The sequence below is a fragment of the Danio rerio genome, chromosome 2 (genome assembly GCF_052040795.2).
Source record: "Danio rerio strain M-AB ecotype USA chromosome 2, GRCz13ab, whole genome shotgun sequence".
NCBI lineage: Eukaryota > Metazoa > Chordata > Actinopteri > Cypriniformes > Danionidae > Danio > Danio rerio.
Window position 1 is genome coordinate 7,956,785 of NC_141022.1, and position 22,143 is coordinate 7,978,927.

At 45.7% G+C, this 22,143-nt stretch overlaps 1 protein-coding gene across 10 annotated transcripts in view; it reads left to right on the forward strand.

Moving 5' to 3' along the window:
• Positions 1 to 22,143, forward strand: part of apoltp (apolipoprotein lipid transfer particle homolog) — a 597,023-nt gene that overhangs the window by 488,050 nt on the left and 86,830 nt on the right. For 5 of the 10 annotated variants that reach the window (XM_087240363.1, XM_087240367.1, XM_087240364.1 and 2 more), the window contains 11 exons: positions 2,139 to 2,297; positions 2,407 to 2,590; positions 5,342 to 5,553; positions 6,834 to 7,022; positions 8,281 to 8,423; positions 9,087 to 9,246; positions 12,171 to 12,254; positions 12,401 to 12,538; positions 20,466 to 20,582; positions 21,131 to 21,339; positions 21,426 to 21,616. In XM_087240363.1, the coding sequence (XP_087096489.1) occupies positions 2,139 to 2,297; positions 2,407 to 2,590; positions 5,342 to 5,553; positions 6,834 to 7,022; positions 8,281 to 8,423; positions 9,087 to 9,246; positions 12,171 to 12,254; positions 12,401 to 12,538; positions 20,466 to 20,582; positions 21,131 to 21,339; positions 21,426 to 21,616 (1,786 nt within the window). Of the gene's footprint in view, positions 1 to 2,138; positions 2,298 to 2,406; positions 2,591 to 5,341; positions 5,626 to 6,798; positions 7,023 to 8,280; positions 8,424 to 9,086; positions 9,247 to 12,170; positions 12,255 to 12,400; positions 12,539 to 20,465; positions 20,583 to 21,130; positions 21,340 to 21,425; positions 21,617 to 22,143 lie in introns of all 10 variants that reach the window. The other 5 variants (XM_087240371.1, XM_087240372.1, XM_087240368.1 and 2 more) reach the window with 3 other exon arrangements.

Below are 22,143 nucleotides of genomic sequence, written 5' to 3' on the forward strand. Positions count from 1 at the left end.
AAGGTCTGACTTACTTGAGAGTTCACACTTAGCTGATGATTGGTAATAGAGCGTATTTGGCATGCTGTCCCGGGAGAGAGCTCTGAGCTCAGAATATCCTTGAGTCCGGGGCTCCCTCCTGTTTGAAGGGCGAGAGAAGAGTTTGAGCTCAGGTAGGTCTCGAGAACTCCCCCGCTTGTCAACGTGCTGAGACATGTCTGACTAAGGGCTCTATTTTGATGATCCATGCGCAAAGTCCAAAGTGCAGGGCGCAAAAGCATTAAGGGCGTGTCAGAATCCACTTTTGCTACTTTAAGCATGGAAAAATCTGCTTTGCACCGCGGCGCATGGTCTAACAGGGTTGAGCTTATTCTCTTAATGAGTTATAGGTCTGTTTTGAGAATAAACCAATAAGAGTCTCATCTCCCATTCCGTTTAAGAGTCAGTTGCGTCGCGCCATAGCGCATTTGCTATTTATATGACGGACTTTGTAAGTGGAAAAACTGAACGCTTCACTAGCAAGAAAACAGTTAAACAGAGCATGTGCAGCGTGAGAATGAGAGAATGAGCCTTCTCATTATTTACTTTCACTTTCACTCTCGTGGATAGGCAAACTTGTTGTACGCACAGACATCCATTAGCCGAATAAATTATGAATAAATGAAGTGTGTTAAAAAAACTGAGTTATTTCCAAACACACATGCTATTCCTCATATGGTACAAAACCTGACAGGTGGAGAAATCTAAGCTTGTTCCTAATAAAACAAATATAAATATAAATATAATAAATAATTATTTGTAAAGATATTTGCGTATTACTCTACATCCTGTGTGTATTAAGCAATGTGTAAGTGAGGCGCATGACTAACGCGCTCTGCGCTGGACTTTAGACCACCTTTGATCTGGTCTATTATGTTTCTCAAAATAGCAATGCACCATAACACACCTCCTTTTTTAGACCAGAACCCCAAAGGGCGCACATATGAGCGCAAATGTATTTGCTATTTTAACAGTGTGGCGCAAAACATCAAAACGACTCTTGCGCCAAGCTGAAACTAGCAAACAACAAGTGTGTCGTGCCTTGCTGTGAGGCAACAGTGCTAACCACTGGGCTGCCATATCGGAGAAGGGGTAGGAGTGGAAGGGGGGATTCTTCAAGATGAAGATGACTGGAGTAGAAAGCTCTGGTTACTTATAGTGCGTCAGTATTCATCTGATTGTTGTAATATACGGTTCTGATGCAGTACCAGCTGTGTTCAATCACAAGCACGTGATCCTTTCGAAATCAGTTTATAAATAAACCACACTTACAGTATAGAATACAAAGTCATGGTGCAGTGGATGACTCCCATGAGCTCGGAGGACTGCATCCATACATCTCTGCAATGACTCAAATCACTTCATGTCATCTCGAACGGCAAAAAAAGCGTTCTTGCAGGACTCCCAGAGTTCATCAAGATTCTCTGGATTCATCTTCAATGCCTCTTGCTTCATATTATCCCAGACATGCTCAATAATGTTCATGTCTCGTGACTGGGCTGGCCAAAGCTGGTGCACCTTGACCTTCTTTGATTTCATGAATTTTGATGTGGAGGCTGAAGTATGAGAAGGAGCGCTATCCTGCTGATGAATTTGCCCTCTCCTGTGGTTTGTAATGTGATGGGCTGCACAAATGTCTTGATACCTCAGGCTGTTGATGTTGCCATCCACTTTGCAGATCTCTCGCGCGTCCCCATACTGAATGTAACCCCAAACCATGATTTTTTTCTTCACCAAACTTGACTGATTTCTGTGAGAATCTTGGGTCCATGCGGGTTCCAATAGGTCTTCTGCAGTATTTGTGAAGATTGACATGCAGCTCAACAGATGATCCATCAGAAATATCTACCTTCTGCCACTTTTCCAAATGATCAACTAGAAGTCATGTTATTATTTGTTGCTCTAACAACTGAGATCAACGACAAGACTTTTGTCAGGTAGTGTAAACAGAATTCACGTAGATATTCTTAGGATAGCTAATTTAATGATACAAAACCATGACTAATCTGTTATTGCCCAGATATAGTGTTCCCCGGCCTGTATCTAGTAGTCTGGATCTAACATCCTGAAATGCGTGTGGGTCTGCAGCTGGATCTATCTCAGTTTGTTTCCACCAACAGATTCTCTTCAAACACGAAAGGAGCCCAGTCCACGTCCAGTCATCTCTTGATATAAGCTATGGAAAACAGTGGAACCAGAGCAGCAACAAACACAGGATCCTCTTTAATCAGTCCCTCAGAAACCAGTCTGGACCAGACCTCACCAGTTACGCAGTGGAGGTTTCATTCTACCAAATATGTTCACTCTGAATGTGGCTATCGAATCTGCTCGCTCATATTGTGGTCTTGTATACTTATGTGCCATAATAACATATGCTGCTTCTTCCAGCTCAGCCTGCGTCTTCTGGACAGAGGTCAGAATTACAGAACTCAGCTTCTGCATAATAACTTCAAGACACAAAAATCAGAGAGCAGCACCCACCTGAAAATCAACTACAACAATCAAATGCCTCTGATAGCCGGTGTCCACTGGAAGGATGTTTCAACGAAGACTTCCCTTCAAAAGTGGGAAGGTGTGTGTGCATTGACTTCAATTCAAGTTGATTTGTATAGCGCTTTTCACAATAATTATTGTTTCAAAACAGCTTTTCAAAAGGTGCACAGTATTGCATTCAAATCAAATTCGGAAAATGTATTGTTATTAGTCACTATAACTTTATTAGTTACTAGTAACTAATTAACTAATAGCTTTTAATAGGTAAAGTTATTATAAGCATAGTTAGAATATATAGGTACATAAGTTACATACAACCCAGGCTCATTGTGAAAACGTAGCCCTGCTGACATTTCAGGAGACATTTCCCGGTAGGTACGTATTTGTGCAGTTTTTGTTTTAACTAATCCGCAAGAGGCCGCTGTGTGCACCGTTCGCGCTCGTGCTGATCTTGCGTGAATAGCCGCCAGAATCCGCTGTCGAGCGACCGTCCGTCCGACTGACTGACTGAATGACCGATTGGGCAACCCAGCCACCCTCCTCCTCCTTCCCTAAACCCGAGCGACGATTTACAAAAGCCATCCGGAAAAGAAAAGCAAAAGCCCTTGTCCGATTTTGACCGCGTTTTCGGATTTCGCCGATTTCTCGCCCCGTGCAAATTCGTTCGCTTTCATTTTTTGGATTCTGTTTTTCTTCTTACCTGATTTCTGGAACCGCTCTTTCCCAGGCTCGAACCTGGTCGTTGCCGCGGGCGGCTCCTCCTCCTCCAGGCCTCCGCTCCGCCAACGTAACACTACGAGCTAAGTGAACAAACTGGTTGCGGTGGGAAAGCCCTCCACACGGAGGTGAGCCATCAGCCAGCGAGCGCAAAGAAGAGGAGCGGCGTCACACCGCCCCGTAGCGTTCGCTCGAAAAAAACTAACATACGTTCCTCCGTAAATCGTTAATCGTCGCCTCCAGAAACGCTCGCGGGTCTACGTTTCCAGAATGAGTCAGCGGGGTGCAGAGTTCAAAAGAGAGACAGCCCCGGGGAAAAAGCTGTTCCTCAGTCTGCTGGTTTTTGTTTTTTGAGGGAGCCTGAAGCGCCTGCCAGAAGGCAGAAGTGAAAACAGTCTGTGAGCAGGGTGAGAGGTGTCCTTAGGAATACTGCGTGCTCAGCGCAGACAGTGTTTCATCTGGATGTCCTCTATGGCTGGCAGTGTGGTCCCTGTGATGCGTTGGGCAATTTGCACCACCCGCTGCACGCTCAGCAACAGAGCAGCTTCCATACCAGACTGTGACGCAGTTGGTCAGGATGCTCTCTATTTTGCAGCAATAGAAGTTCACCAGGATGGCTGATGAAAGCTGGTTCTTTTTAAGTTGCCTTAAGAAAAATAGGTGCGGGTGAGCCTTCTTGACCAGGCTGGAGGTGTTGGTGGTCCAGGAAAGGTCCTTTGAGATGCTTTCATAGATGTTTTGATAGCTTTGCTGGTTTTGATAGAGATTTTGTTGACAAGCTTTCTAAAATTTGACGATACATTGAATCCAGCAACAGTTAATGTTCATGTTATTTTACCAGCATATTTTGTCTTGGGGTGTTATTTAGTACATTATTTAGTACATTCATTAAAATACATTCTTGCATCTTGCATTACTGAGAACATAACAATTAACTTTCATTCATTCATTTTCCTTCAGCATAGTCTCTGATTTATCAGGGGTTGCCACAGCAAATGAACCAGTGTAATAAGTTACTAGATTATTAAAGTTCGTCGAGACAAACTTTTGAGGTTAGCTTGACATGCCTGTTGGTAATAATTTATTTAAAAAGTATAGATAGATAGATAGATAGATAGATAGATAGATAAAAACAGTTTGTAGATAGATAGAACGATAGATAGATGCAACCCGGGCTCATTGTGGAAACGTAGCCCCGCGGATGTTTCTGCAAACTGCGATTTACGTCCCGGGAGGTACGTATTCGAGTGGTTTTTGTTTTCGCGGATCCGCGAGAGGCCGCTGTGCGCGCTTCTTCGCGTCTCGGGCGCCTCTCTGGAGCGAGCGCCGTTCTCGCGCGAAAAGCCGCCGGATCGGCCGACTCGGCCACCCTCCTCTTCTTCCTCCTCCTCCTTCCCTAAACCCGAGCGGCGGTTCGCAAAAGCCGTCCAGAAAAAAAAAAAGCAAAAGCCCTCGTCTTCAATTTCGACCGCGTTTTCGGATCCCGCCGCGTTCTCGCCCTTATTTTTCGAATTCCGTTTTTCATCTTACCTGATTTCCGGAACCGCTGTTCCCCGGACTCAATCCCGGTCGTCGTCCCCGCTTTCCAGCTCCTCCTCAGGGGCCTTCGCGCTTCCGACGCAACGCTGTGAGCTAAGCGGACAAACTGGTTGCATCGGGAAAGCCCTCCACTCGGAGGCGAGCCGTCGGCCGGCGAGCCCGAAGAGGAGGGGCGGAGCGGCACCACACTGCCTCGCAGCGTTAGCTCGAAAAAAACTAAACGCGGCCTTACGTACCTCCGGCTACGTAAATCGCGGTCTCCAGAAACATCCGCAGGGCTACGTTTCCAGAATGAGCTTGGGTTGGACAGACAGACAGACAGACAGACAGACAGACAGACAGACAGACAGACAGACAGACAGACAGATAGATAGATAGATAGATAGATAGATAGATAGATAGATAGATAGATAGATAGATAGATAGATAGATAGATAGATAGATAGTATTTTCTGTATTGCTGTGAGTTCAATAGTGATGCATCTCTAGTAGGTTTAGATGTAAATGACCCGTTTGAAAGAGTGAATTCATACAGTTTGTTTCAAAGTATGCTTGCCATTCACTGTCTCCACAGGCTCATTCAACATGGATACACCCTGGCTCTATGTGTACGCAGCTCAAAAACTAGCTCAGCCTCAACGCGGCATCACACAGTTCAGCTCTGAGGTAACCACAAGGAAACTAGTAAATATCCGCGGTGTTACACTGGAGGGTTTCTACAAGGACAAGGGTAAAGAACGACAAGGCCAGCTACATCTTTTCACGCCAACTTTCAGTTACGTCAAGGTGGGTGTACCGTACCGTCTGTTCAACACTTGATTAAAACACTCCTCACTGTGAGCTTCTCATGTCTGAGGGGTAGAAATGTTAACACGGGCTCATTGTGGATATGTAACCAGGTCTACATTTCTGTGAAATAAATACCCAGAGGTACGTCTGGCTGCATTTCGTTTGTAAAACGAATGCTATTGGGTGGTATGGAGTGGAACGGGACAATGGTAGCATGTGGACCGCGAAAGGGTGGGGGTCTGGCAAAGAATGGTTTCAGAAACCAGGTAAAACAAAAAAATAATAAAAAATAAATAACAGGCTGAAAATGTGGTTAAATCTGAAAAAGAGGTAAAAGCCGCCCCTTTTCTAGATTACTTTTGAGGTTAGGTTTAAGAAAGGTGGTGGGTGGGTGGGTCAGTCATTCAGTCGACAAGAAATACATTTTGCGATGGATTTATGCGAGAAGAAGACATGCAAATGGCACTCGTGAGAGAAATCTGAGATCAACAAAAAGTGTACACAGAGGCCTCTAGTGGATTTGCGAAAACAAAACCTGCCAGCAGATGTAGCTCTGGGTATGTATTTTGCCAACATAGGCTCATTCTGAAAACGTAGCCCTATATACATTTCTGGAGATTGCAAATGATGTAGCTTGAAGTACGTATGAGTGCATTTAGTCTTTAAAGCGAACGCTAAGTGCTGCTATGATGGTGTTCCTTTTTCGCGCTTAACAGCTATGCACTTACCTCCATGTGGACTGCTTTCCCACTGTTACCACTTTGTCCAGTGGCTTGCCATGTACGTCAGTGGACTTGAGACGCAGAGAGGAGTTGAACAAGACAACGATGTTTAGGTTTGGCGAAGAACGGTTCCAGAAAGCGTGTACGACAAAAATAGAAGCCAAAAATAATGGGTCAATCTGTGCTTTTGAAAGCACCATTGGTTGGGTATAGGAAAGGAGAAGGGTAGGTCAGTCAGTCAGTCGAAAGCGGCCTCTAGTGGATTTACGTGGGAACAGCAGGCGCGAATGGCATTCACGAGACAAATTCGAGACCTCAAAAAATGGACACAGTGGGCTCTGGTGGATACGCGAAAACAAAAACTGCAAAAAACGTAGCTCCTGGGACGTATTTGGCTCTCTACTTTTTCAGAATGAGCTTGGGTTGTATTTTGTAGTCTTCAGAATTGTAGACCTTGGAAAATATTCACAATGGGCCTGGGTTGCGAAATCTTCAGATGGTCCCATTGGAGTAGCATCAGAACAAGTGTATAATCCTATGTTACTATCGTTCCAGGTTGGTGGATGGAGCGTGCTGGGTAAGCGTGGAGTCAAAGCTTCATACTCCATCAGCACAGCCTGGACACTGGCCTTGCATGGGCAAATCTCTGTAGGCAATGGCAAGCAAGTGAAGACTCTGGAAATGAGCGCAGGCTATGGCAAGCAGGACCTTAACATTTCAGCAGTTCTCAGCACTCTGGATAAGGTCTCAGAAACACACTCTTTCCTCTCTATATGCATCAGACACTTTCTTACAAATACTCTATTTTCTATTCTGAGTGTGGTTCACACTGGTGAGTGAGCTGAATAAACCACCTGTTAAAACTCTTGTCTCCACTAGGGATGTAACAATATTGTAAATACCGTCATACCGCAATAGTAATTTTTTTCAATATTACTTTAGGTGCACGACTCAATAAAACTATATTTCTGAGAAAAGTTTGCGGGTAAGAAAAAGAGCTGGAAATGATCGAACCTAAAGCGGATTTTTAATCGAATGTGCGGTAGTATTTCGGTTTCTTTCTAAAAAGGTGAGAAAAAGGAGAAAAGGTGACAGACAAAGAAAAAAACAACATGCAGGTACTGCCAGACTGTGGTGAAATATAAGTCAGGGAATACGACTAAAAACAGTCATGGGGACTGCAGAACACAGCACACTTGTTAGATTGATGCAGACATTGACTTGTACCGCAAAGAGACCTCTATCTCACTCATGGCTTGTCCTCTCAAGAGGTGGAACGACAAAGTTTTTAGACATTGTTACCCCCTGCTGTCAACCTTGGCTAAATCATATCTCTCTGTCCCAGAAACCTCAGTCCCAAATAAGAGTTTTTTTTTCTGTTGCAGGGGACAAGCCCAGACATCCCAGCTTTTACCAGATTATAGTTATATGATAATTTTCCTTAAAAAACCCATCTCTATCTGAGTGAGTGATTAAATGTTGAATGTGATGAGTTTTCAACAATACTAAATTGAAACTTTATTTTTTTTACATGGTTTAATAGTTTTTTGTTATTAAAATTGAAAAATTGAAGTTCCTGTTTCGAAACTTACGTATAAATGGTTAATTTGTATGTCATTGATATGTTCAGTGCTAAAGTAAATAAAGACTTTTGGCACTTTTTTCGAGTCTTTTCATTAGTTTTGTTTTTCCTGTAAATTATTCAATAAATACCGTACCGTGCCATTCATACCGAGGTATTATCGTACCGTAAAATTCTGATACCATTACATCCCTAGTCTCTACTATATATGCATCAGACACTTTCTGTCAGGTTTCAGGAAAGGGAAGGACGAGAACTCGACTGCAATACAGAAGATGGATTTAATGATTATTTCTTCAGTGGGCGACCATTTGAGAGTTGCAGAGAGCTTGCTGCCGGCAACACAGCTATATACAACATGAGTTTGCATGAAAGTGAACCATTTTGGATGTATTATTTCTGATACTTATTTCTGTGCAGAAGCTAAAGAAGAGGCTTTTGATGATGACAATGACCCTGGCAGATCTTAAAAACCCTTATGCGGAGCTACAGATTGAGGGGGCCATAGAGGAAACAAGGAAGGACAAGAGGGTTTATCAGAAAAGATGGAAGTTAAACTTCAGGTCTGAATGGAAATTACTTGAAACTTAACTGACCATTTTCTCAGCCTCCACTACTTCCAAATCAATTTAAATATTTGGTCCCACTTTATATTAAGTGTCTTTAACTACTATGTACTTACATAAAAAATAAATACAATGTACTTACTGTGTTTGTAATGTATTTGAGAACACGTGGTGCTATTAAGTTGGGATAGGGGTTGGGTTATGGACAGGTTTGGTGGTGTGGGTAGGTTTAAGGGTGGGTTAAGGTGTAAGGGATGGTCAACAGTGTATTTACAAATGTAATAACAAAAGTAAAGTACAGATGTAATTACATACATGTATTTAATCTAGCATAAGTACACACTAAATACATGTATTTACACAAAAAGTACATTGTAACAAACTATTAATTCCTGTGTAAGTACATATTGGTTAAGGCCACTTCATATAAAGTGGGATCGAATATTTTAATGTTGAACACAATAGAAGATATGATTAGGAATGTTGGTAACCAGTAGCCGTTGACTTCCATACTATAGAAAAATGCAACGGAATTAAATAGCTGAATATCTTTAGAATAATAAGAAACTAGTAAATAATGAGCAAATGTTGACAGAATTTTGTGATTTATTCATTCTGCTGTACTCAAGTATTTATTCTGTTTTTGCTTCTTTTTAACAGACAACCATTTAAGTTTCTCCCTCAGAGTCTCATTCTCCAAGAGACATTCACCAGTGATCTACATCACAATGTTTACACTCTGGAGTCAAAGGTTCTTGTCCATGGAAACAAAAAGGCCATTCATGTGCTTACTCTGGGTTTCCAGCCACAGCAGCCATACGTGAGTGTGAAATTTTTCAACACACTGTGTAATAATCATGTTTCATAGCCAGGGCCAGACGGAGTATCATAACTAAAACCTTAATATATTGAATAAAAAGTAATAAATTACAGAATAAAAACTGAATAAATTTATATTTACACATTTACTCAAGTAAATAAATAGAATTAATAATGGGCTAAAAATCTCCAGAAATTTGCGGAAATCTGCGGAAAATCTGCAGATCTGCGCGCGCAGATTCCGTGTGGGCTTATTCATAGCCTGTATTACAGTACAAAGCCTGTTGGTGTAGAAATACCAAAGTCATTAAGGTCTGGGTGCTAAGTCGGATTTTTTAGTTTTCTGGCTAACTTGTTTATTAAAATATAATATATGTGCTGTGGACGGACACAAGTTGCTTTCACACACAGCATTGTGCTGTATAAAGTCATTACAACAGCAGTAAAACAAAACAGTCAACAGTTGCACTTTTCCCAACATAGTACTATAGTTCCTGAATGATTTGTTTTGAACAGATAAATCCCAGCTCACACTTAGCAATTTTAGCCACAATTTGGTCCAATAAGGCAGAAATCTTTGGTCTTTGATTGTTAGTTTGAGATGTTCACTAACCAATTGTCACACCTTTATCGTGAGACCCTTATAACTGTGTCATGAATTTTATAACAGCCTCGTTAATATTTTTCATGACCTCAATTAGTGGTGTAGAATGAATTTGTCAGTGAAATGTCATTAAAGAACCCCTATTATGTATTTAAAAATATCATATTTTGATTTTGGGGGTCTCCAACAGCATGCTGATAGTCATTATTCTAATGACTCCCATATGATTCATTCAGGGATTCATTTGTTCCCAAACCCCTCTTTAACGCGATGCTGATCTGCGCTGATTGAGAAACGCCCACCACGGCTTATCAACATTGTTGAAGCAGCCAGCGTGCAGAAGTGTATGTGTGAGCACAATGCAGGAGTGCATTAAGGCAATGCAGTTAGGTTAGGTTAGGTTAAACTTTATTTGTCCCCGAGAGGAAATTTGTCTTGGGCATAAAAGGTGCTACAACATTGTCTAAGCAGACAGTAAAAATAATTAAAACAAAACAATTAAGAACAAACAGTTAAGAACATACATTGTTTACAGAATAAGAACGTATATAAGTATAAATATATAAAACACAGAACCCAGTTAAACACCAGCATATTGCTCTATTCTTAACCATAAGTAAAAACAGTGACACACATTCAGTATTAATCCACAGAGTGGCAAAAGCTGAACAATTTTGAAACCTGACCACTGCACGTGTGTAGAAACAGCTGATGATGGCTGTAGCAATGACAAATGGCAGAGGATTGCAAGCTCACAAACGCATTTAAATCTGTAAAGAAAGTGGCACACGTCGCGTTTTCAACTTGGCTTTAGACCCGATATGTGAATATGAAGTTAACCAGATGAAGTACAAGCCGTGTGGAGCGATTACAAGTAACAAAACACAATTAAATACATATTTTGCAAGCTAGAGAAAACAAGGAGGCAACCATTTTAATCGTATTTACACTTGTGAAATGGAGAAAGAAACTGGTCCATGAACTGTGTGCTGATAAAGTTCCTGTCAAGCTCTGACGGCAGACGAATCTCCTGTTGCAGTGTAGATTATTGCAATATTTACCAGAATTTTCACTCATTAATGTTCACTCATCTTCAGTCATGATCAGTCCCACACACACCTGCACTCCGCTAGTGTTTGAAGGAAAAGGCACGTTCACGTTTTACCAGATCCGGCACTTCATATTTGGTACTGTTTTGTGTCTACATCAGGATACGATCCGGATGACTTTTGAATCATTTAAACAACACAGAGTTGACTCTTTTATTTAAAGAAAATAAGATATTTTTTAAATAAGGTGCACTTTCAGTTTTAAACCTCAGCTGGATATTTCCATTCACTTAGAGCTGTGTTGCACACTGAATGGTAGGTCATTTTCAAAAACCCATAATTGGGGCTCTTTACATATTAACGAAGCTGTTATGCAACTACAATGCAATGCAACTGACTCTTAAAGGCAATATGATTTGGACATATTGGGCTCTATTTTATTGATCTAGGCGCAAAGTCTAAAGCGTAGGGCGCAAAAGCATTAAGGGCATGTCAGAATTCACTTTTGCTATTTCAGTGATGGAAAAATCCGCTTTGCATCGTGGCGCATGGTCTAACAGGGTTGAGCTTATTCTCTTAATGAGTTATAGGTGTGTTTTGAGGATAAACCAATCAGAGTCTCATCTCCCATTCCCAGTCAGTTGAGTTGTGCCGTAGCGCATTTGCTATTTACATGGCGGACTTTGTAAGTGGAAAAACTAAGAGCTCCACTAGCAATAAACCAGTAAACAGAGCATCTGCAGCGTGAGAATGAGCCTCCTCATTCTTTACTTTCACTCCTTTTCGTGATAGGAAACCTGTTGTACGCACAGATATCCATTAGCCAATACATAATTAATTTAGGTTGTTAAGCGCAAAGATTTTAAAAAAAATATTTGTAAATTCAGTTCTAGTTTCCAGCAAACAAATTAAGGAACAATAATAACGAAGTGTGGTCAAAAAACTGAGTTATATCCAAACACACATGCTACACTCTCAGAAATAAAGGTACAGGAGCTGTCACTTTAAAAAGGATACATATTTGTTCACAAAGAGTCCACAGTGGTACCTCAAAGGTGCATATTAGTGCCCAAATGTACTTAAAATGTACTTTTGAGGTACTATTAGGGACTCTTCAGATATAATTTTATAGACATCCTTTGTAAGTGACTTGTTACCACATAATGGTATCTCAATATAATCTACTGGAAGGGTCACTGGACAAAAATGTATATATTTTTTTCAGATTTGAGGAATGAAACTAACTGTTGCACAATGTGTTTTAATGGTTAGATGTGCTCCTCATTGGTCCAGTCTTTCAGCACTGAGAGAATTCCTCAAGACTCCAAAATCTGCTTCACGGTCCAAAACAACCAGGTGAACTAACTCAAAACAAAACGACGCTTAAATATTTTATAGTTCGTTTTTTTTTTTTTTATATATCTAACATGTAATCATAGTTTTAAAATTAACAATATTTCATTTTGGTCCTGGAAATGTGCTGACTTCACTTCTCTGTGAAGAATGTGCATGAAATTCATGTCAGGTTGTGGGCTGGAAATGAGGAAAGACTTGAAGCCTTTGGTCAGGTACAATTTCACGACCCAGCTACATTACAGCAAGGTATTACAATAAAAGCCAACCTGTCCCAGCTGATTAAGGTAAGTATATACATTATACGTTAATGCATAGCCTGCAATGCATTAACTTCTTTCTTGCAAGCAGCAATTGGCAGTAGGCTAAGCGCGCATTCTCTCCTTCTCTCTGCTGGCGCAAAAGAACACTTTCAATGTATTGTGACAAATAATAATTGAACCTAAATAATGGCCCGTATTCTAATATCTGCAATTTCCGGTCAGCCTTCTTTCTTGCTTCGTTAGAAGCCGTACTGTAGTTTTTGATTATTATGTTTAAATTATTATATGTTTGAACTCTAAAAACAAATGAAACAAACTAAAAACAAAAGAAATCGTTCGAGGTTACTAAAGTAACCCTTCGTTCCCCGAGGAGGGGAACGGAAGCACTATAAGTGGATTTGATTTGTAAAATCCACGCATTGGGAGGATTCGGATCAGAAGCCGCTTGTCTGGAGAGTATTGAACGGGCCAATGAATGAAATTAATTGGCAGCGTAAGCTTGCGCAGGTGTGCGACATCTGCAATTATCTCAGCATATAAGCACATCTGAAGCCAGCAGACGCCATCCTTTTAAGCTGAAGAGACTTTCAAACAGCTAAGGGACAGTCATTATGGCGACGGAGTATAGTGCTTCCGTTCCCCTCCTCGGGGAACGAAGGGTTACTTTAGTAACCTCGAACGTTCCCCTTCGGGGGGAACTTCAGCACTATAAGTGGATTTGATTTGTAAAATCCACGCATTGGGAGCCCATTGAAAGCGCCATAATGACTGCACCTTACCAACACCCCCGATGAGGAGATAGTCAAGCAAGCGTGACGCACCCACATCATGGGGGGCGCGGTCCTCCAACGTGTCCCTGGCCCTGATTTATCCTACTTCAACAGAAGTTTTACGGATTTAGATATATTTTTTGGGAAGTCGTGAGCATCTAGATAATTCTAGGAAATACGACAGTACGTTGGGAAGCGTGCAATCCCGATAGGGAGGACGCTGCGGAGGCCATCCGTTACCCAAGGGGGGGATAGATGGCAGAATTTACATATGGACTAGCCCTAAAAAGGGGGAGTACGCATAGCAAAAGAGTGGTTAGCGGAGAGGGAAGACACGGGTCCGCCCAGGGGGGGGGACTTAACCGTGGCGGAATAAGCATATGGGATCGCCTAGTGGGGATAACGCATAGCAGGCACCTATACCCAAAACGCGGGCTGACCAGCGGGCAGACCTACAACGTAGTGGGCCAGCAAGTGACTCCTCCGCTGAGTCAGTGCTGGGGGCCACGGAGGAATCTGCAGGGCTCACCTGACGGGGAACTTTACTGACAGATAAAAAAGGCGCACGTACCTCCGTGTTAGAGAGAATGGCGCAGCAAGCGTGTTTCAACACCCTACCGAGTTGTCTCCTCAATCACCAAAGGGTTACCTAATACCCTTGAGGAAACCGGCTCCACTCGCAGATTGTAAAACCTTGCAAATGTGTTGGGTGTCGCCCAGCCCGCAGCTCTACAGATGTCTGTTAGAGAGGCGCCGCGTGCACGCGCCCAAGAGGATGCAACGCTCCGAGTGGAGTGTGCACGAACTCCCGGGGGACACGGCTGACCTCGACTCGAATAAGCGAGTGAAATGGCATCCACAATCCAGTGGGATAATCTTTGTTTTGATACGGCACTTCCCTGCTGCCGACCGCCATAACAGACAAAGAGCTGCTCAGATGATCTAAAATTCTGAGTACGGTCCACATAAATGCGCAGAGCGCGAACTGGACAAAGTAAAGAAAGGGCTGGGTCTGCCTCCTCCGGGGGCAGCGCTTGCAAGTTCACTACCTGATCTCTAAAGGGGGTGGTAGGAACCTTGGGCACATAACCGGGGCGGGGTCTCAGGATGACGTGAGAGTAATCCGGCCCGAATTCCAGGCACGAGTCACTGACCGAAAATGCCTCCAGGTCCCCGACCCTCTTGATGGAGGCCAACGCAACCAGCAGAGCTGTCTTCAGGGACAGAAATCTTAGAGATACTGATTCGAGTGGCTCAAAGGGATCGGATCGCAGACTCGTGAGAACGAGGGCGAGATCCCAAGAGGGCATGAGAGGGGGGCGAGATGGATTAATTCGCCTAGCACCCCTAAGGAACTGGATGACCAGGTTATGCTTTCCCACGGTGACGCCAGCTATCGCGCTATGATAAGCGGAGATGGCGGCCACGTAAACCTTGAGAGTGGAGGGCGACAGCCTGCTGTCCAACTTCTCTTGAAGGAAAGAGAGCACAACACTAATCTGGCAATTTCGGGGGTCTTCTCTGCGAGAGACGCACCATTCAGTGAATAGACTCCACTTCAGGGCGTAGGCGCGCCTCGTGGAGGGGGCTCTAGCCTGAGTGATGGTATTAACCACCGCAGTCGGTAGGTTACCTAAGTCTTCCTCGCGTCTAGGGACCACACGTGGAGGTTCCAGAGATCGGGGCGAGGGTGCCAGATGGTGCCCTGTCCCTGAGAGAGTAGGTCCTCTCTCAAAGGGATCCGCCAGGGGAGGGCCGTCGCGAGGAGTGAGAGCTCTGATATCCAGGTCCGGTTGGGCCAAAGGGGCGCAACTAGCAGAACCTGTTCCTCGTCCTCCCTGACCTTGCACAGAAACTGCGCGAGCAGGCTCACTGGGGGAAACGCATACTTGCGCATGCCCCGAGGCCAGCTGTGGGCCAGTGCATCCGTGCCGAGAGAGCCCTCGGTCAGGGAAAAAAACAACTGGCAGTGAGCGTTCTCGGGGGAAGCAAACAGATCGATCTGGGCCTCCCCGAATCGCGCCCATATCAGCTGAACAGACTCGGGGTGGAGTCTCCATTCTCCAGGACGTAACAGCTGTCGTGAGAGCGCATCGGCTGCACGATTGAGCGTGCCTGGGACGTGAATGGCGCGCAGCGATTTCAGCCGCGGGTGACTCCAGAGGAGCAGACGGCGGGCGAGCTGAGACATGCGGCGAGAGCGCATACCCCCCATGCGGTTGATATACGCCGCCGCCGCCATACTGTCCGTCCTGACCAGCACGTGTTGCCGCTCCAGCACCGGTAAAAAGCGGTGGAGAGCGAGGAACACTGCCAACAGCTCTAGGCGATTGATATGCCAATGCAGCTGGGCACCCTTCCAGAGGCCCGCAGCCGCATGCCCGCGACACACGGCCCCCCAACCCGTGTTGGAAGCGTCTGTTGAAACAACAACATGGCTGGACGCCTGTCCTAGAGGCACACCGGCCTGTAGGAACGAGGGGTCGTTCCAAGGGCTGAGGGCGCAGCGACACAGCGCAGTAACCGAGACCCGGTGTGTGCCCGCGTGCCATGCGCGTCTGGGGACCCGATCGTGAAGCCAGTGCTGAAGTGGTCTCATATGGAGCAACCCGAGCGGCGTGACGGCGGCTGAGGATGCCATATGCCCCAGGAGCCTCTGAAAGAACTTCAGTGGGACCACTAGTTTGCTGTCGAGCTCCCTCAGACAGTTCAGCAACAGGCGAGCGCGTTCCTCGGAGAGGTGCGCTACCATGGTGATCGAGTCCAGCTCCATCCCGAGAAAAGAAATCCTCTGCACGGGGGCGAGTTTGCTCTTTTCTCGGTTGACCTGAAGCCCCAGTAGGCGGAGATGCCGAAGCACCTTGTCCCTGTGCATAATCAATTGCTCCCGCGAGTGGGCTAAAATCAGCCAGTCGTCGAGATAATTGAGTATGCGAATGCCCGCGAGCCGAAGGGGCGCTAGGGCACCCTCCGCGAGTTTGGTGAAGACCCGCGGAGACAGAGAGAGCCCGAAGGGGAGGACCTTGTACTGCCACGCTCGACCCTCGAACGCAAACCGCAGAAATTGGCGGTGGCGTGGAAGAATGGAGACATGGAAATACGCGTCCTTCAGGTCTATGGCTGCAAACCAATCCCGAGGACGAACGCATTGGAGAATGCGCCTCTGCGTGAGCATTCTGAACGGCAGCCTGTGCAGACAGCGGTTCAAAACGCGCAGATCTAGGATTGGCCGTGTCCCACCGCTTTTTTTTTTTTTGGGTACGATGAAGTATGGGCTGTAAAACCCACTCTCCATCTCGGCTGGAGGAACCGGCTCGATTGCACCCTTCGCCAGGAGGGCAGCAATCTCCTCTCGCAAGACAGGGGCGGACAGGGGGTTGACCCTGGAGAAATACACGCCCGTAAACTTGGGGGGCCGTTTCGCGAACTGAATCGCGTAACCGAGTCTGATTGTGCGTATGAGCCACCGTGAGGGGCTGGCCCGCGCTAACCAGGCAGGCAGAGCCCTCGCTAATGGAGTCATCGCTACAATCGCTGACGTACCAGCGGTGGGGCAGCGCGGAGTGGGTGTGCTGATCCGGGAAGCACGAGGGTCCCGCGGAAGAGCTGGAGGAGAGCGATTCGCTCTGGCTCCGCACCCTGACTCCGGAGAGGGGGCTGGAGGGCTGAGGGATGGGAGACCGTCCCCCCAGCGCTCGTGAGCCACTGGCGAAGCACGTAGAGTCTGCGAGCCGGAAGGCAGCGCGTCCCGGACTGGCAGAACTCGTGCAGTCACATCCGGGGAAGGGAAAAAGTGCTCTTTTACTGATGTTTTGGTGGCACTGAAAAGTACCGTTGTTATCGGGGCCCCGCCCTCCAGCGGGGAAAGAGCAAGTTTCCTCTTCTCCGGATGGCCTGTCTCAGGGACGCTTCGCGGTCCGTTTACCGGACTTAACGGCGCCCTGGGCAGGAGGGGCTGCCTGCTTTCGAGGTGAACGCCGCGCCCGCTTGGCCGGAGGCGCAGGCGGGGGCGGGGCAGCACTCGTTGGCGGGCGCCCTCGGCGAGGAACAGCGGAGGTGGATGGCTCGGCGGGCGGAGCGGGCTTACAGCCACGCCGATAGATGACATTGCCCATCGCATCCGACTGCTCTTTCACCGCCTTGAATTCCTGGGTGAATTCACCGACGGTGTCGCCGAACAGGCCAGCCTGGGATATGGGCGAGTCAAGAAAGCGAACTTTGTCAACGTCGCGCATATCGGCCAGGTTTAGCCAGAGGTGGCGTTCCTGAACCACAAGTGTGGACATCGTCCTCCCCAGCGCACACGCGGCGGACTTAGTAGTCCGAAGAGCATAGTCGGTCGCGGTGCGCAGCTCATGTAATAAGCTTGGGTTGGACCCGCCCTCGTGCAGCTCGGCCAGCGCCTGCGCTTGGTAGCGCTGGTAGGTGGCCATCGCGTGCAAAGCAGAAGCAGCCTGGCCCGCAGCCTTATAAGCTCTGGCTCCGAGGGAGGCAGACAACCTACAGGCTTTGGACGGGAGGCGGGGCAAACCCCGCCACGTAGAGGCGCCGCGCGGACAAAGATTGACCGCGATAGCGCGCTCCACTGACGGGATCGCCTCATACCCCCTGGCAGCTCCGCCGTCAAGGGCGGTGAGGGCGGAGGCACACGCAGCACGGGCAGAGAAAGGTGCCCTCCAAGACTGCGTGAGCCTACTGTGCACTTCCGGGAAGAAGGGGACGAGAGGCTTCGAAGGCTTCGCCTTCTGGTCCTCTACGTAGCACCCATCTAGTCGGTCCGGCCGCGGAGCTGGGGGATAAACCATCTCCAACCCCACGGCCGAAGCAGCCCGGGAAAGCACGGCTAACATGTCCGCTTCAGGATCCGATTTGACAGCGCTCACCTGCCCGGAGGGGGCGAGCGGGTCCGGATCTTCGTCGGACAGTGAAAGCCCACCCTCCGATGCCGCGGAGGACATCTGATCTCCGGTGTCAGCGAGTGTGAGAGCTACCATCTGGATAGACGGATCACTCTCACCACCCGAAGCTTGGATGGAGCGCCGTGAGGAGCGAGAGGTCCGCGAGCCCGTGGGCGGCGGATTATCTCCCGCTGAAACCCTCAGATCTGCCCGAGCGCCCGCTGCTTTTTTAGAACAGGAGGCAACTGGGGTGGCTCGCTCTCTTGCGAAAGTTAGCCGCGATCTTAGCTGTGCAACGGTCATGGCATCGCAATGACGACATGAACCGCCCGCGAGCACCGCATTAACATGCTGGACCCCCAAACATGCAATGCAGTGATCGTGTCCATCATCCGGAGCCAGGAAACCCCCGCATCCAGAAACGCACAGTCGGAGCGCCATCCTGAAAAGGACGTGCTGCACGACTGTGTTGCTCTTTTAGGAAAGTTGCAACTATACGCACCGCTCTGGAGGACCGGACCCAAAGAACCGCAGGCAAGGGAGTAACCCAGCTCGACCGTCTGCCACCGCGAAGACCCACTCTGGACCGGGAGACACACTCGTTCGCTCTGAAGTGCTGATCAGCAAGAGGAACCCTCATCGACTCACTCAGAAAGGATCTGAAGCGAAAAGGATGGCGTCTGCTGGCTTCAGGTGTGCTTATATGCTGAGATAATTGCAGATGTCGCACACCTGCGCAAGCTTACGCTGCCAATTAATTTCATTCATTGGCCCGTTCAATACTCTCCAGACAAGCGGCTTCTGATCCGAATCCTCCCAATGCGTGGATTTTACAAATCAAATCCACTTATAGTGCTGAAGTTCCCCCCGAAGGGGAACTTTCAGTTCTCATTGCCATGGTAGCACACAACATAATTGATGCATCTAAGCTCGACTTTCAAGGTTTTATGACAGTAATGTGCATGAGCAGCTATCTAGGTTATTTAAACTGAGCTCAGATTAGTTAGATCAAATGATTTTAAACCTTAATTTGTGGAACCAATTAAGGCAACCCGGGCTCATTGTGGAAACGTAGCCCCGCGGACGTTTCTGCGGTCCGCGATTTACGTCCCAGGAGGTAGGTATTTGAGCAGTCTTTGTTTTCGCGGATCCGCGAGAGGCCGCTGTGCGCGCTTTTTCGCGTCTCGAGCGCCTCTCGGGAGCGCGCGCCATTCGCGCCCATGCCGTTCTCGCGCGAAAAGCCGCCGGATCGGCCGACTCGGCCGCCCTCCTCTTCCTCCTCCTCCTCCTCCTTCCCTAAACCCGAGCGACGGTTCGCAAAAGCCGTCCAGAAAAGAAAAAAAAAGCAAAAGCCCTCCTCTTCGATTTCGACCGCGTTTTCGGATCCTGCCGCGTTCTCGCCCTTATTTTGCGTATTCTGTTTTTTGTCTTACCTGATTTTCGGAACCGCTGTTCCCCGGACTCGATCCCGGTCCTCGTCCCCGCAGCCGGCTCCTCCTCCTCCTCCGGGGCCTCCGCTCCGCCGACGCAACTCTGTGATCTAAGCGGACAAACTGGTTGCATCGGGAAAGCCCTCCACTCGGAGGCGAACCGTCGGCCGGCGAGCGCGAAGAGGAGGGGCGGAGCGGCGCCACACCGCCCCGCAGCGTTCGCTCAAAAAAAACTAAACGCGGCCTTATGTACGTCCGGCCACATAAATCGCGGTCTCCAGAAACGTCCGCGGGGCTACGTTTCCAGAATGAGCTTGGGTTGAATTTAAGCGTGGATTAAACATCGTTCGGCTCATTGAAGTCAGGTTTTTGACTTTAATCACTTTTTTAAACCACTTTTATGAAACAGCCCTCTTGAGTCCTGGAGGTCCGGTGTCCTTCAGATTTTAGCTCCAACTTGCCTCAACACACCTGCACAGATTTTTCTAGAAAGCCTAGTAAGAGCTTGATTTGCTAGCCCAGGTGTTTCTGATTGGGAGAGCACCCTTGGTACCCTTTTAGGCAGCGGAAAAGCAAGCCTGATAAAGGTGACCCATACCGACCATACTGTGCCAGTGATTGGAAAAAAGCGTACGTACCATAATGCTCAGTGGAAACGGGCCATTATCCTATTTACACTACAAAATGTAGTAGAATAGTGTATAAGTATGCGATTTGGCACGCACCTTTAGTGTTGTTCTGTTTAATGGTGTTTGCCGCTTACAGACAAAAACAGAGAGAAGGCAAAGAATGTTATTTTACAGAACTTTGTGTTGTGCTGTCACTATGTTATGTTAAATTAAACCCTTTTCAGATGGATTTTCCATTAAATGTCAGTCTAAATATAGAAGCGCTCAAGAGTCACAGGAGCAAGAGCGACTTTGAGTATCATTCTGAAGGACAAATATGCATCGACAATAGGATATACCAGGTAAATACTTACATACAATAAAGTCAAAATTATTCATCCTACTGTGACCTTTTTTCTTTATCAAATATTTCCAAAATTATATTTTAATAGGGATTTTTCTCAGTATTTCCTGTAATATTTTTTCTTCTTAAGAATAAAAGCAGTTTTTAATAATACATTTTGAGTTCAATATTATTAGCCCCCTTAAGCAATATATTTTTTAGATTGTCTACAGAACAAATCCACTGTTACACAAAGACTTACCTAATTACCCTAATTAACATAGTTAAGCCTTTAAATGGCACTTTAAGCTGAATACTAGTTTCTTGAAAAATATCTAGTCAAATATCATGTACTGTCATCATGGGGAAGATAAATCAGTAAGTAGAAATTAGTTATTAAAAAGAAACTTGGCAAAAGAATATACAGGGGGGCTAAAAATTCAGGAGGGTTAATAATTCTGACTTCACCTGTATATATATATATATATATATATATATATATATATAGTCGTAACTGATCATGGCATAAGCAATTGAGTGCTTAACTTATGTTTAATGTCATTTCAGGCAAATACAGCAATGATAGTGTCACATTTTGGAAACATCAGTAGTTCAATCAGCCTGCAGGCAGATGAAAAGAATTCAACCATTCACTTGATTCTGGAAAACAAGGGCAGTAATGCATTGTCAATCTACGCTGACTTCCATCAGACCTTATTAGCAGGGGTCACGCCTGAGGGTCACATTCATTTATATGCAAATTGTTCTTCAGAACGGTAAACTGATAAAAAGATTTGTATTGCTGTAAGATTTGTATTGAGCAAAACAGTTTTTTACCCATCACTTTTCTCTTTCTTTCTAGCGTTTTCTTGCAGTGCACGGTAAAAAAAGAAGACGAAACATTTAGTGCTCACTTGACTGGATCTCTACCTCATGACAAGCTGCACCTGTCTCTTTCAGGAGATGTTGTTAATTCAATACAAGATCTCTCCGCTTTACCTAATTCAGTTAGTATGGTTGGCGTGCTAACCCAGTCAAATGGTTTAACAGAAGGTAAATATCAAGATCAACAAATCAGCTCATTTACTTCATTTATTTTCTTTTCCTGCTTAGTCCCTTTATTAATCTGTGTTCGCCACAGTGGAATGAACTGTCAACCTATCCAGCATGTGTTTTATGCAGTGGATGCCCTTCCAGCAATAACCCAGCTTTGGGAAACACACATACTCTCTTGCATTCACCTATATTCACCTAAAGCGATATTTATTTTTATATATATATATATATATATATATATATATATATATATATATATATATATATATATATATATGCATAGAAAAATATATATATGTATATATCAGTGGTGTAGTCCTAGAAAAAAAGGTGGTGTACTATTACACCCGACACAAATTTTAAATGAAAGTAGGCAAAGAAACGACGAAAGTCAATGTTTTTTCGATTCATTGGAGATTATATATATATATATATATATATATATATATATATATATATATATATATATATATATTTTTTTTTTTTTTTTTTTTTTTTTTTTTTTACATCAGTTACCTGTATTT